General features: G+C 45.4%; 5 protein-coding genes across 5 annotated transcripts; 2 read left to right on the top strand and 3 right to left on the bottom strand.

Annotated features, from left to right (window-relative positions):
• Positions 1-5,296: 5,296 nt before the first annotated feature.
• On the top strand, positions 5,297-6,204 carry PHALS_12906 (uncharacterized protein; the record flags this gene model as incomplete). The annotated part of the gene is made up of 3 exons (XM_024728552.1): positions 5,297-5,311; positions 5,379-5,536; positions 6,036-6,204. 3 exons carry the CDS (start codon positions 5,297-5,299, stop codon positions 6,202-6,204), a joined length of 342 nt encoding a protein of 113 aa, XP_024579018.1.
• A 1,578-nt stretch (positions 6,205-7,782) lies between these two features.
• On the top strand, positions 7,783-8,487 carry PHALS_12905 (rna-binding protein pno1-like protein; the record flags this gene model as incomplete). The annotated part of the gene is made up of 1 exon (XM_024728551.1): positions 7,783-8,487. One exon carries the CDS (start codon positions 7,783-7,785, stop codon positions 8,485-8,487), a length of 705 nt encoding a protein of 234 aa, XP_024579017.1.
• A 184-nt stretch (positions 8,488-8,671) lies between these two features.
• Positions 8,672-9,248, bottom strand: PHALS_12904 (uncharacterized protein; the record flags this gene model as incomplete). The annotated part of the gene is made up of 4 exons (XM_024728550.1): positions 8,672-8,800; positions 8,855-8,940; positions 9,010-9,092; positions 9,157-9,248. 4 exons carry the CDS (start codon positions 9,246-9,248, stop codon positions 8,672-8,674), a joined length of 390 nt encoding a protein of 129 aa, XP_024579016.1.
• Positions 9,249-10,066: 818 nt separating this feature from the next.
• On the bottom strand, positions 10,067-11,278 carry PHALS_14645 (uncharacterized protein). The gene has a single exon (XM_036407537.1). It carries the CDS (start codon positions 10,951-10,953, stop codon positions 10,750-10,752), a length of 204 nt encoding a protein of 67 aa, XP_036263231.1. The 5' UTR covers positions 10,954-11,278; the 3' UTR covers positions 10,067-10,749.
• A 31-nt stretch (positions 11,279-11,309) lies between these two features.
• Positions 11,310-13,728, bottom strand: PHALS_12903 (phosphatidylinositol--trisphosphate 3; the record flags this gene model as incomplete). The annotated part of the gene is made up of 4 exons (XM_024728548.1): positions 11,310-11,995; positions 12,059-12,180; positions 12,248-12,745; positions 12,812-13,728. The coding sequence occupies 4 exons, from the start codon at positions 13,726-13,728 to the stop codon at positions 11,310-11,312; spliced, it is 2,223 nt and encodes a 740-aa protein (XP_024579014.1).
• Positions 13,729-14,036: the final 308 nt, after the last annotated feature.

The raw sequence follows: 14,036 nt of genomic DNA, 5'->3' as shown, positions 1-14,036 counted from the left end.
GCCTGGCTGATAACGTTTCAACTATGAATGACTAGGACTATACCAAACTCATCATCGAATATTCTCGTCTTGACCTCGGAAATTTTCAAACTTCATTACTAATCAAATGAATTGCTTTGGCATCATCATTCTTAATCCATTCGCTAAACGAATGATCATTTCTTCTTTCATATTGGGTAGGTTTACACAAGGGAAACGCGCCAGGCGACCGGTACAAGTGATGGTCCAGAGCCAATGAAAATCTCGTACAATTCCACGCCTGGTAATGAGCGTCCTCGCAATGATGGAAAGTGTTTCCGTTGTGGGAAGCCGTGTCACAACTGTAGAGTGCCTTTGCCGAGTCGGCAGCAGACGCAGGGTGCTCGCTCGGATAACCGTGGTTGCTTTAAGGTTGTCGTTTCGAACGCTCCTAGAGGTATAAAATCAAACGACCAGTAGGGGGTGGGTCCTTATTGGGCTCGAGATGAGTATTGTCGATGTTGTTTATAAGATCTCTGGCCCCAATGTGGTACGAAGCCATTGAGTTTGGATTGCATGACGCAAAACGTCTCTTGTATCGCATGGTTGATGACATCATCCAGCATCTTGGGATACCCATGGAATAGTTGATTCCAGATTGGACCATCATTTAATACCCTTGTTAACGGTATAACGGGAGAGAAAGACGGCGGTATCAGCCTCGAGGCTATTCCCGCGGTCGCTGGACGAGATGTCCTTCGAAGAGTTTGGCGGTTCCTTGAAGGCAGGCAATTCAGCCGAGGTGGTCATTATAAGACCGCACCAGGATATTAACTCATCGTCGCTTCTGGATGAAGCTGTCCTTGAGGAGAGACTAAGAGGGTGCTGAGCGCACGAAGCATATCGTCGATCCTGAAGGATCCTCTGATCCAGACTATCTATCGAAAAAATAATTTAGAGACGTCGCCCCCAGAGAACCGCCGACGGTCCTACCTCCGGACCGAGGTGTGCGTCATGAGATCGACCTGGTTCCGACTGCGTAACACGCCAATATCCCCCGCCAAAGGAGCAGTGTGACGTCATTGATGCCTTTTACGTGCGGAACACGACGCAGGAATGGTGCGTGAGAGCAAGCCTCCCCATTTGACACCCACGTTTCGTATCCGGAAGCCGAACGGCAAGTGGCGTATCGTTCACGCTCACAACAATTTAATCGCTGCCACCATTCCGGCACAGACGTCGATTCCTAGAAAGAACGTTTTTCAGAACAATATGGTTGGCTGTACAAAGTACAGTACACTCAACTTGGTTGATGTTTATTAGCAATTGCTCATGAGCGAGCGATATTTCGCTGACAGCGGTGATTACCCCTTGCAGAATGCTCGGAAAATGGCTGGTGATGACTCAAGGGCTGTCAAATGCACCAGCAACATTTTATCGTCTTGTGACGCACGCAGTTTTCAGGCCCCATCGGGCGTATGGACAGACATACTTCGATGGCATATCCGTCCACAATCGTGCGGGGCACGGGAGGGCAGATGCTGAAAACCACATCGTCCATTTGAGAGCGGTGCTCGAGTGCATGTGCACGAATAATCTGTAAGCAGATGCCGATAAGTGCATATTTGGCGCGAAAAAAATCCCTTTTTAGGGTGCTTAAATGGGAAGCGTCGCCCTGGAGCGGACCCACTAAAGTCAAGGCCAGTGTGTACTGGCCGGTTCCAAAGAACCAAAAGGACTTGCGCAAGTTGCTTAGCCGCGTCAACTACTTGTACAAGTATAGCACAAATTAGGCAGAAATGGCACGGCCATTGTTTTGGGACACCGAGCATCAGGGCGCTTTTGACAGGGTCAAAACAGCCTTTTTATGCACCAATACTAGCGTTGCCAGACGTCGATCGTTCGTTTGGTGTCGCCTGTGACGCTTCGGACTTTCCATCGGCTGTGCACTGCTGCAAGCAGACGTCGAGGGGCGATATCGTGTGATCGCGCTCGAATCTCGCCGGCTTAAAGATGCGAAGAAGAATTATCCAGTCCACGACAAGAAATTACCTGAGATAAAATATGCACCTGTCAACTTCAGGTGCACTTGCTCGGCTCCAAGCCGGTTGTGATCTATACAGAACATGCGTCACTACGAACTTCGACTCCTCTCGCGGAGGATTGCCTTGTGGCTCTCCTTCTTCGCGGAATATAACTTCGGGGTGTTGTATATTTCCGGAAAGCAGTGGAACTTGGTAACTCGGACAAGAAATTGTCGGCGCGTTTGCTCGTATGGTTAAACCGATATTCGTTGAGTGACGGGTTGCTGTATTATATCTCCGATTATATGGATACGCCACAAATTGTGGTTCCGCACGGTTATAATTAAAATACCTATTCTGTATGAGGCCGATGACACCCCATTTAGTGGTCATCTCGGTCGTAAGAAGACGTACAGATTGGTGAGCTACCACTCTTAGTGACCCAGGCTGTACAAATGGACGAGCACATATGTGCGCACGTGTGGGACGTGTCAGAGGGTGAAACGCTCTCCGAACGCGGTGACGCGGCCGGACAATATACCGGTACTCTCGAGTTTTGACAGTCCATGCGCATGAACCTTTTGAGCAAGATGACCTAATTTGCGGCAGTGCCGGACACCGACGCGATCGGATTTTTCGACAGATAAACTCCGGTAGTCAACTGTCTCTGATAAAGACCCGCACTACATTGGAAAGGTTTTGGTCTAGCCACCCCGAAGCTGAGCCAGCAACTGGTTTTCGAGAACTTCCGCACAGCGGTAGGTAACCTCGGCAAGATGCTCGGCGGAATGCCGATGACGACGGACTTTGTCCGCCAGAGATCGAAGTCACCGGACGGCGATCGACCAAGTCGTCATCGTCCGCCGCCGACTCTGCTCGATGAGAATGGTCGTTTTCGCTATCACGTGGGTTGACGTCGTCGACAGGTTTGAGGTTAATATCTTGTGAATTGGCGGGGATACTCAAACTACGAGAACTCGTGGGATTTGAGAACTCGTGGGATTTAAGATGCCACTTCGGCAAGACTGCACAGATGTCGTGGACGCTTATGATCTCAAGGATCATGGCGCTCCGCGACGTCGTGCGCCCCGCGCTTTTCGGCAGTAGCCCGGGAAACCGGAGGGCCTTGAGCTGAGCTCAAGCTATGGCCCTGAGCTGCTGTGGTCGTTGACGCATCCGTGTGAGAAACCACAGAGCTGGCGGGAGCGTTATGGACTGTTCCATGTGTCGAGGGGCGACAATACGCAGAAAGACGGCGTTGCGCATCGAATTTGGCAAACCCAAATCAGAGATGGCGTTCTACGCGCACGTCCGTTCCTTGTGGCTCGTCTGTAAGGAAGACAGCATAAAAAATTTCCGGTTCCACTGCACCCATCTCCCAAAGAGCTCCTCATCATCTGTAGCGGGTTTGCCAGGGGCGACCACCATAGGAATAGTCTGCATTGCGAATACAGGAGCATCTCTTCTTTGAGCTCGAAGTCGAGCGCAGTATCTATCCATTGGAACTTCTTGGGGTACCAAAAGCGAGCTCGGAGAGTTTTCCGCTGATCAAGCTCAGCCTTGTGTAGTGACCGGAAGCCCGACTATGTAAACGCCTGATGATCGAGTGATCGCGTCTTTTTCTTCAGTAGCTGGATCCGCCGAGCGGAAGCCGTATTTCACACGAGGGTATAGGACCGAACGTGGATTCGATCACATGAGAGCCACCCTGTGGGTAGCCTCTAATTGCTGCTCTTGTGTCTCGTCGAGGCAATTGGTAACAACATCACTTTCCCCGGAAGTCGAGAGGTCGGGGAGCGGACACGGTATCCGCAAGGTTCAAGCTGGGCTCACGTCGCGCCGTTGGCGCACCATGTCTTCCCATGCTGGGAAAGAAATATCCGACTCGAAGTCGACTTCCTCCTAATCCTCGAAGAGGAAATCCCCCGGTGCGGTGTGTGGCGCTCGGTTGCCGAGGGTTTGGGATGTGCTTTCCGTGAAACCGCAAACGAATGATGTTACGATACACCAGGTGCGGTAAAAGAAGAAGGCCTTTACTCGCGGGCGCCCTCGGAACCAGCGAGGCTGGGTGTTTTTCGTGTCATAGACACAGGGCTCATCGAGCGAAGAATGTTCAAAGATGACCTTGGGACGTAACGGTGTCTCAGACACGCAAATCGCATGATGCGAGAGTCAAATGTGAATTGTGGGTATTCAGAATTTTGATGGGGGAGTGTTACGGGGTTACACGTAACCAGAGTTTGACAGAGTTACACGTACCCTTGTATGAAACGGCGGGTCACACAACATGGTGTGACCATACGTAGGTGTAGATTACACAAATTGGTGTAATCACACAATGGTGTGGCTACACCGTGACAAGTAGCCACTTCGCGGCAGGACTGTCAGTAGTAATACATATTAATTAGGTGTTACTATTTAATCAGGAAAACCAAAATTTTAGATATAGGTGGTCTTGACGCAAATAAAACAATTAAATATATTTTCAATTTTGAACGGAAGTGTTGATTCGCCTTGGTTATGGTTTTGGTGTACTCTTAGGAAAAGCGGATTGCGATCCGCTACACTCGTTCTTGCCCTTGTCAAGTATGTAAGATCGGTGACCTTAGATTAGCTTCTTCCTAGCAAAGAGCTGCGGCAGCCCCGCTGTAGCGCACCTGTATCGATATGAACACAGATCTAGTCGTAGCACTCAGCCTTGTCAAAAAATTGCTTGATAATCTAGGTAATTAATTCCATGCCTAGTTTGCGATCTGGACCTTAGTTTAGATCAGGAGATTAGCTAACAAGAAAAAGTAAGCATATTCCAACGATTGCTGTGCCACTGAAGTCAAATTTTTCGGTTGGAGAGCTCAGTGTGCAGGTGGCATACAGGGAGGCCCAGTCACATGGCTTGGTGGACCCTTTTCTGCAAAATTCAAATACTCAGCTTATTGACTTTTACATTCCCAGAGCTTGGGGCTATCTATAGAAGAGATTTAGTTTCTGAAATATTTCTTTCAGCAATTTAACTTCTACAAGCCAAAAATTATTTTTGCAATTTTCTGCCGATTTTTTGTGTCTAAGTCCCGAGCATTAAGCCTACATCTCCGTATTATATCAAGTTTTTATTTATTAGTTACACTAGGCGGTGCACTGGCTTTCTAGTCAAAAGGACTCGTGGATGAAAAAATATCACCCTAATGAAATGGTTGTGTGATATACATTGTACAGCCAGCGCTCTTAAATAAGAAACACAGCGTAGAAATTACCATGCAGTATCCAACATCAAATAAAAAAACTGGCTTTCCCTCTTGGAGTCCAGTGGGGTCACAATGCGGAATGCTGTGGTCAGGAGTGCACGACATAGGTTCTGATGTTCTGTGTCTTCGCCCGAAATCACTTATTTAGTCATAGACTATTAACAAATTTATCTACGGCATCGACACTCTCCAAACGTCTCAACGTGCGACCGATGCGGAGAAGAGTCTTTTCAAACATGCTCGCAATTCTGCACCACTGGATCCTCTAGCTCACAGCACCCGAAGCTATTCGAAACAGAATCGCTACTTTAGGTAAGATTATAGCGTATCTGTAATGTACTGTTGTAATACCGCTTTTTGTTCAACAGTGCACTAAGCGCTCCAGCGGCTAATTGGAGTGTGGTTTTGATAAATTTTGACATAGCCCTCCAAAACAAGAGATACGAACGCATTTCCTCCGGTATATATCATCTTTTGCCCAAGACTGTATATGGCTCAAAGCAGATGGTGCGACTTAGTCTTCGAGACATACGGCACTACATATGTAGGTCAGATCACAGCGTCAAATGAAACCTCGTCACCCACAGCAAGCTAATACTCATATTGCCTGTATTTGCCGTCTAACTGCCGGCAAGTCGCTATCGGCCTCATAAATCGGTAGTAGTGCAACGGATGTGAGATGAGAAAGACGCTCGATACATCAAGTACAAAGCAAGAATTTCAAAGATAAGACAAGTATTCGCCTTCAGCTTCAGTTGAAGCTGTCGTATCCTTCCTCCTCGTACCCATGAGCTTGCTGATACAGCTACAGATCATATTTAAGGCTTAAATCCAACCAGAGTCCACTCGTTATTGCAAAGCATATTGCTCCGCATTGTGCTGTTTTTCAACTTGATTATACAGAGGGTGCGCCAGAATGTATGTTTCAATGGCTTCAAAGAAACATTGCTCAAGTTTTATTGAAAGAAACCCCTATGTGATCTGAGCAGGGAAGCTGTCGTAGCTCTTTGCTTAAAGGTAGCTAAAGCTAAGGTCACCGATCTTAAATTCCCTACAAAAACCAGTACGAGAGTAGCGGATCGCTATCCGCTACCTCCAAGAGTACTCCAAAACCTTAACCAAGGCAAATCAACTCTTCCGTTCGAAAATTGAAACTGTATTTAATTATTCTAGCTGCGGCAGAGCAGCCATTGTCTAAACCCTTAGGATTTCCTAACTATCATTGTAATACCTAATTAGCATAGTCAGACCTAATTACTATGCATTACTACTGGCAATCCTGCCACGTAGTGGCTTCTTGTTACGGTGTAGCCACACCATTGTGTGATTTTTCCAGCTTGTATAATCTACACCAATGTACGGTCACACCATGTTGTGTGACCCGCCCTTTCAAACAGGTGTACGTGTAACTCTGTCAAACTCTGGTTACGTGTAACCCCCGAATTTACAGTGTACTGGTATGCCCTAAAAAACACTCCGAGCAAAAATTCGTTCCACATAGAAGCGGGCCTCACATCGCCATGATACAACCCTCGTTGATAAGTTTTTTTATAAGTCCGCATTCAGTGCAGCATTCATCGCCTTTTTGAAAGTGTTTGAGTAGGTGTGGCATGTCTCATTGAAAGCCGCACCTGCGTGGAGAAGAACAATGCTTATTGTATTAGATAGTGATTCCGAAAGAGTGTCAGCCGACACCTCAATAATGATAGGTCGTGAATTTACACACAGTCCACCATTTCTTATTATCGTTATGGGTGGCGGATCTCCAGATCGCGCTGTTGCCCAGTTAGGAGCAGGGCCGAGTTCATGACCACCATAGCCTCTCGTATTCTCGCGGAGATTTACATCGTTCTTACTTCAAAGCTTGACGATGAACAGAATCTATCTCGCTCTATTGAGCTCTGGAGAGCCATTCAATTTAGACGTCTCAGAAGACACCAGCGCAATAAGTAGCTAATGAATACCCCCTGGTGAGCGGGTCTTTTATTCTTTGATCACGAACTGCACAATCCCCTCACCCCATGATTTGATGGATTTGCAAGCGCTTTCTGTTCCAACTGTAGAGATGATACAGCTCCCTTACAACTCGGTCGTCGAAGTCACGACTAGTGCTTCTAATTGCAACGGGGTATCCGCGCACCTTACACAAAGTCTTTAACCTTGAGAGTCCGCACAGAGGATGTGTTCCCCCGCCGTTCCTCAGCTGCCTAATCAATAGCTGGATATTGACACCCACTAAAATCAAGATCGTTTCGTTTTGGAATTTCAGCTAGCTAAAATGATACCTAGATACTATTCAAACGTCTTGCGTAAGAATGGCGTGTTGCGGGCATTTTTCGAGGTGTCACTACTCTATTTTTCCAGAATTCTCATCTTGAAACTTCATCATGATATTTCGACACGATTCTCAGCTTTTAAGATAAATATTTGAATACACCACGATACTTCCAGATAAAACCGGTATAAATCTACATAAACCGATAATTCTTCAAGCCAATATATTGCCTGATGTCAACTCCAGTCGTTTTTGAACAATCGTCTCATAGACATCTCCAATCATGCAGGTAGACTCAATGGCTGGCCAAGACATGATCATCGACGCGCAAGCAATTGCACAGCAAGCACAAGAGAATGTTGATAAAATGGATGTTGAGTCGGATGAAGGCGTAGTGCGGCCTAACTTTCCAGCGCTTAGCGCACAGCAGCAATCTGGTGGCAAGAACGATTTTCGACGTGTACGGGTGCCGGCTCATCGGTATACGCCACTTAAGAACGACTGGCCAAATATCATGAAGCCAATAATCGAGCATTTGAAGCTACAGATTCGTATGAACACTAAGACTCGCTGTATTGAGCTCAAAAATTCACCACATACAACGGACGCCGGTGCATTACAAAAAGCCGCTGATTTTGTGCAGGCATACATGATGGGCTTTGAAGTACAAGATGCTGTAGCATTACTACGTCTTGAAGATCTTTTTATTGATACATTTGAGGTCAACGATGTCAAGATGCTCAAGGGTGACCACTTAAGTCGTGCCATTGGTCGCGTAGCAGGACAGGACGGCAAGACAAAGTATGCAGTGGAAAATGCCACTCGTACACGAATTGTGCTCGCCGATCAAAAAATTCACATCCTCGGCTCGTTTGCTAACATTAAACTCGCACGGGATGCAATCTGCTCACTTATCATGGGCGCCCCGCCTGGCAAGGTGTACAACAAGATGCGTAATGTAGCAAGTAGGATGAATGAGCGATTCTAGAAATCTTCAACGCATTAGATTGAGATACAACCATGGGGAGCGCTAGCGTGTTCTCCCTCTTAAATATATTTCTGAGACTTAATCGTTTTTTGGCCTAAGAAGCTTTTTCAAGTCTTGAAACTCATTTCGATATGATCGACAATGTTCTGCACGTCAACTCACCAAACGCCTTCGATTATAACGACTAGGCACTAGACTGAGCGTCTAGTATTCGATGCAGCTCTCCAGTGATCGGCTCGATACTTTTGTCAGCTTCAAAACAGTCGAAGAGTTCCAAATCAACGCCAGGCATTTCACTATAAAAGGCCAAAATCTTCACATACGTTCAACCTATGTCTGTAAAAAAGATAATCGCCTTTACACTCACCATGTGAGCAGAGCCATAACAGGAGAACATGCCCTGTGCGCCTCTTACATGAACAACCTGTGGATCAATCTGATTCAATGTCGCCGCTACATTCCAAAACAATCAACGTATTCCTTACTTTACTTGCCTTATCGTCATTTCATAATATTGCGTACCAAAGTGCAATGCAGCATTCTTAAGATTAATGATCGTGCGAGTAATCTCGTCCGTATTCACCTCAGTAATCTCGGACTGCGCTCTGCAACAGTTAATCGTCATCAGATCCCCGTATCTATGTCGACTTAATTCTCTACCTGACGCACATCATGTCTCCGCTGTCACTATCCAACAAACAGACGTAACTCGTGCCTGGATATACGGCCTTGATGCGTTCAAACTGCTCCTGGAATAGCATTCGTCTCTGCAAATCGCCACGTCTTCGTGATAGACAGCGACACCACAGACTCATACGCCGTGGGCAAAGTGCAAAGCAGCGAAGGGCTAGATTCGCCCCACGTCACGCAGCACTCGCCTCACTTTCTCACGCAAACTTCCTCGTCTGCTTTTTAGGAATCCACGGCCAATGATGGACGTTCGTCCGATCGTGAGATGGGAACTAAAATTTCAGAACTAGTTCGCTAGCCTCATGCTAATTTAGTTACACTAAGAAGGTGAAACGATTTATAACCGATCGCAGCTGCTCCACAATCCCATCAAGATGATTATCATTCGCGCCATTACGGTTACTTAAATGATATATATGATTTATAGTCGAGACTCGGAGATTTGTTTTTTCTTTGAATGGATACATAACAGACTGGTAAACTTTCTCCCCATCTCTTGCGCTTATCCATCAAACAAGACATCTTGGTGTCAGAATTGATATTATTCTCTTCTATATGGATAATCAACTTTGCTGACTAGATAACCTTTCATTGCTCATCTTCCACCCGTTGTGATATGCTCGGGCATGTACTTTTACATTGGATGTAAAATTGTTTATCGTCGGGTTAGCTTTGGCTCACTCTCACTTAGCTTCACAGAGTTTTACAGGATAGATATTACAGGATAAATATAATCTTGCTGATATGACAGAAGAAAGCGCTGTTAAACACGCGGCAAGTGGATCCTTGATCCGTATGGATAATCAGGATTCAGTTTCATTTTGAGCTATCAGAAACAAGCTACAACGGCCATGTCCAAAGTCTAATTAGTGCAATGTCTCTGTACTTTATTTGCTCTATGAGATAACTCACTCCAGTATTTTATTCAACAAAACATTGAGATTCACATATTATTCATCTTGTAACAACACGAAGCATGGTGAGGAACACTTTTTGTTTGTACAACTGAGCCGGACCATGTTGCAATTGCGTTTGGCGATCATATGATTCAAAAATGCTATTCATGTAAGCACAGCCCAACTGTTTTCAGCAGCCACAGCTAACCCTAGTGACTGGCCTCATGTACGCATAAATAGCGTCGGGGGTCTTCTGCATAAGCGTGGGCAGAAACTGAAATGACGTGTTCTAGTACCTTCCTTCATGCAGAAGTCAGATGATAAAGGCCAATATTGCATCGCAGAGATGGTGACTTGCAACCTGTTCGCGTAGATATGGCACTGGGTACTACAGACGAAGTACGGAGTCGACAAAATCTACAGCTCCTTTCGATGTGTACAAGAACATACACAATTTTTTGGCTCAAGAAGTGGAAACGTCAGGTTTCATTATTGCAGTTATTGCTGATAGTGAAGTATTGTACAGCATTAATATCGGTATCGAGGATATGCACACAGCTAGAGGGTCGTCTTCAGCATTGCGGTATCTGATCTGCTCCAAAATACTAGAAGCTCATGTCTCCTGTCCAGTCCACATCTTTCGCTAGCGACGACAGCCGCACTCATTAGAATTTCTTCAGGTATAGTCTTTGTGACAAAACGTTGCCTGATCGGAAAACTCGTACCGAATATTATAGTAGTAATGCTTAATGACTTTAACAATGACAAGATTCCGATGTTCGGGATCCGATTTTATAATGTCGCGAAATGCAGAAATCATGACGTAGTAATCGAGATATAACAGCTGAACACGATTTAATAATTTGAAATGATCTCTCATAATATCTCGCTGAATGTTTTCTCTAAAAGAAAACTATAACTCGAACGATGCATTAACGACGATACGATAGACATTCAGATGGAAGACAACGAGAGACCAGAGGATTGGCAGCAAAGTCTCGAAAAGTAGCAGAGTGAACATCATACCAAACAGCGCTTGGTATGAGGTTGCAGTCAAAGGCGTATTGAACACAAACTCAATTGTCTATACGACTATATATTTGGAGGTGTGAACAAAATATATTTGTTGGCTAGAAACCTCGCTCTTCGAAGTCAGTAATCTTTGGCTTTGAATAACAATGAGTTTACCCTATTTTTTTATTGCATTACAAAGCGAAAAAGTTGAATAATATTTAATCACTTGGTTGATAAACCACTCAAGTACTCTTCAAGCTCTTCGAAGTCATCAGCCCCGAAATTCATAACGTCGTCAGTCTCGTCACCAACTAGAGGGGACAGGTCCTCAAGACCTTTAAGCTCAGCATCAAGTAACTCCAACTGAGGATCAATCTTGCTATCGGAAAGACTCGCCAGCTCCTTCTCGAGTTTCTGAATTTCGTCATAATCTTTCGACAAATTAGAATCACCCTCTTCGCTCGCAAAAGTTGCTACTTCGCGAGTCTTTGCCTCCTCTACATCTTTGGCAGCGTTAGTCAGGTCCCGATCGGTGAGCGACTCGAGCTCGCTCATCAACTCTTTGTCCTTTTCCGCATCCCAGCTGCCCTTACGAGTAGTCTTCTGCACATTGACTATGTCTTCATCTATTCCACTAATACTGAATGAGGTCTGTTTTCGCTCTGACTGCACCATATTTGCTTCCTCAGCTGCTGCCTCAGCTTTCGTCTTTGCTTCAGCAATAGATGCTGCTTCTGCTTCCATCTTCTTATTTAAAAGCTCTTCGCGTTGCTTTTGAAGTCTCTTTTTCCTTTCTTCAATATCTTGCCAAAAGACTTCATCTCGTTGGAGCATGTCTTCGTAGGCTTGGCGATCTTCTTCGGTTAGAGATACACCCTCGCTTTTAGGAGTTGTGCCGGATTTGTCGTCTACCCAATAAAACATAACGGAGTCAAAACAAGCTATTGACATCCTTGAATCCAAAATATTACCATTCGCGTGATTAGCCAAAGACATTTCTTCGCTTTCAACGTCTGCAAAGATTAAATCGACAAAAAAATCCTGGTCGAAGCGGGAATCATTGCAAGCCCCATCGAGCTGAGCCTTAGTCAGTCTACGATCATATTTCTAGGTGAGCTCAACAAGACACAGCACGTCGCCGAAGAAGTAAAGATATTTACCTCAGAATGCCTTGCGGAATGTAGCCCGTATGGAATGCGCCACGAAACATCGAAATACGCTGACCAGCATCCGTCAAATGGCGGCAACGGATCAATATGTCTCCCTGCAGCATACAATTCACATTGAACGATAGGGAACCATCACCTGTACTTGCCCACTGAATTCCATGTCCATCTTCCATATCTTGCCACGTAGTTGTAAACACCAACTTTCCACTTTTGAAAACTTGCAGATACGGACAGCAGCCTTTTTCAATGACCTCTACCAATTCTCCCTGCTCAGTTTCCGTGCCACCTGGAGCAGCAAGAGACGTCAACGACTCGCCCTCGACACCAACCGTCTCTGATCTGTCTTCCTCTATCAACTCCTTTTTTGCCGGCTCTAAAACTCGTCGCTCTCCAAATACAGGAATTGTATTTATAATTACTCGACGCAGCAGTAATGGTGATGACCGAGGCTTGACACCTTCCATGACGTTATTGAAATACTGAATATATCTATATCACAAAATACAATCATCTTTTGATCATTTCAAATTTCTTTCACCTCTTCATATCACTTACCGACGCTGCGATGGAATCGTGAGTTTCTCGACCGACGTTTGCCGCTTTTCAGCGACAAACTCCAAACTCTCCAAGGCATTCGGAAACTGCCCGATCCACGCCAAGTAGCACGCAATGACGGTACCCGTTCGCCCTTTTCCAGTCAAGCAATGCACGGCTGCAAGATTCTTATCATCGGCTTGAAGCCAATTTTCAATTGAGGAACAAATTTTAAAAATTAAACCCAATGGTGGCGCCGGATGACCAGGAAAATTGTATTCTAACACCTGGTTGTCAAAGTATGTGTAGTCGTACGTCTCTTCACTCATATTCCAGATCATATAATGACCATTATGCTTGTCGTTAAGGTACATGGCTACAAGATCAATCGGATTATCCTTTAGTAGCGTACGATTTGTACCCGAATTCATACTGGGAAAACCCATAGCAACGAGATTGTCACTAATGTACGAGAAGTTTAAAAGCTCCAAATTTACTTCTCCAGTAGACCGATCAAGTGCATAACTAAGTCGGCGCTGCAGTGCATCCATATCAGCAGCGTCCAAAACCTTGCGCGCCTTATCAGCGCCTTCTTTAGCTGCTGTGGTAGCTACCTCTTTGGCCTTCTGCATGAACCCCATCATCGTAAATGCAGCCGCAGACATGGTCTCAGAATTAAAACGCTCGGTTAACGAAGTCTTTGAGATTGCTGGCGAGGGATCATCACTCTGTAGTGACCTGCTTTCCTCTCCGAAAAGTGTGGGTAATGGACCTGGAGCCGTATCAGCGTTTAAATCTTGTGAGTTGGCGATTTCGGCGTTAGAATCAGGATTAGCTTCTGGATTTACAGAAATAGCAGAAACATCGGAACCAGCGGCAGTGTAAGCTTCTAGCCGCGTGGCCGCCGCAGGGAAACGCTCTGATAGTCTCTTGAACATGCGGCAATGTTTGATTATCTGATTAAATTTTATACGTGATTAGTGACTGAAGGATAAAGACATTGATGAATATTTAGTATAGTGACATTGGTTTTCCAAGTCTATTGATTTCTATGTAAAGCATAACTTTTGCGGAAAAACTTCTTACTGCTCAAATTTTAGAGCATCCGACGTGCTTCAGCGTGAGTGAGCTACCTAGACGCATCATAATGCTGAGGCAACAACGGCAAACGCACTCAGACGTTCGTCACAATGTCAGGATTTGCGATAGCATGTCTCATGTTTTTTTAAGCGTTTTGCAGAATCTA

Source organism: Plasmopara halstedii (assembly GCF_900000015.1).
Source record: "Plasmopara halstedii genome assembly, contig: Scaffold_650, whole genome shotgun sequence".
Lineage (NCBI taxonomy): Eukaryota > Oomycota > Peronosporomycetes > Peronosporales > Peronosporaceae > Plasmopara > Plasmopara halstedii.
The sequence above is the reverse complement of the archived record's forward strand: the minus strand, read 5'-3'. Positions and strand labels throughout refer to the sequence as shown.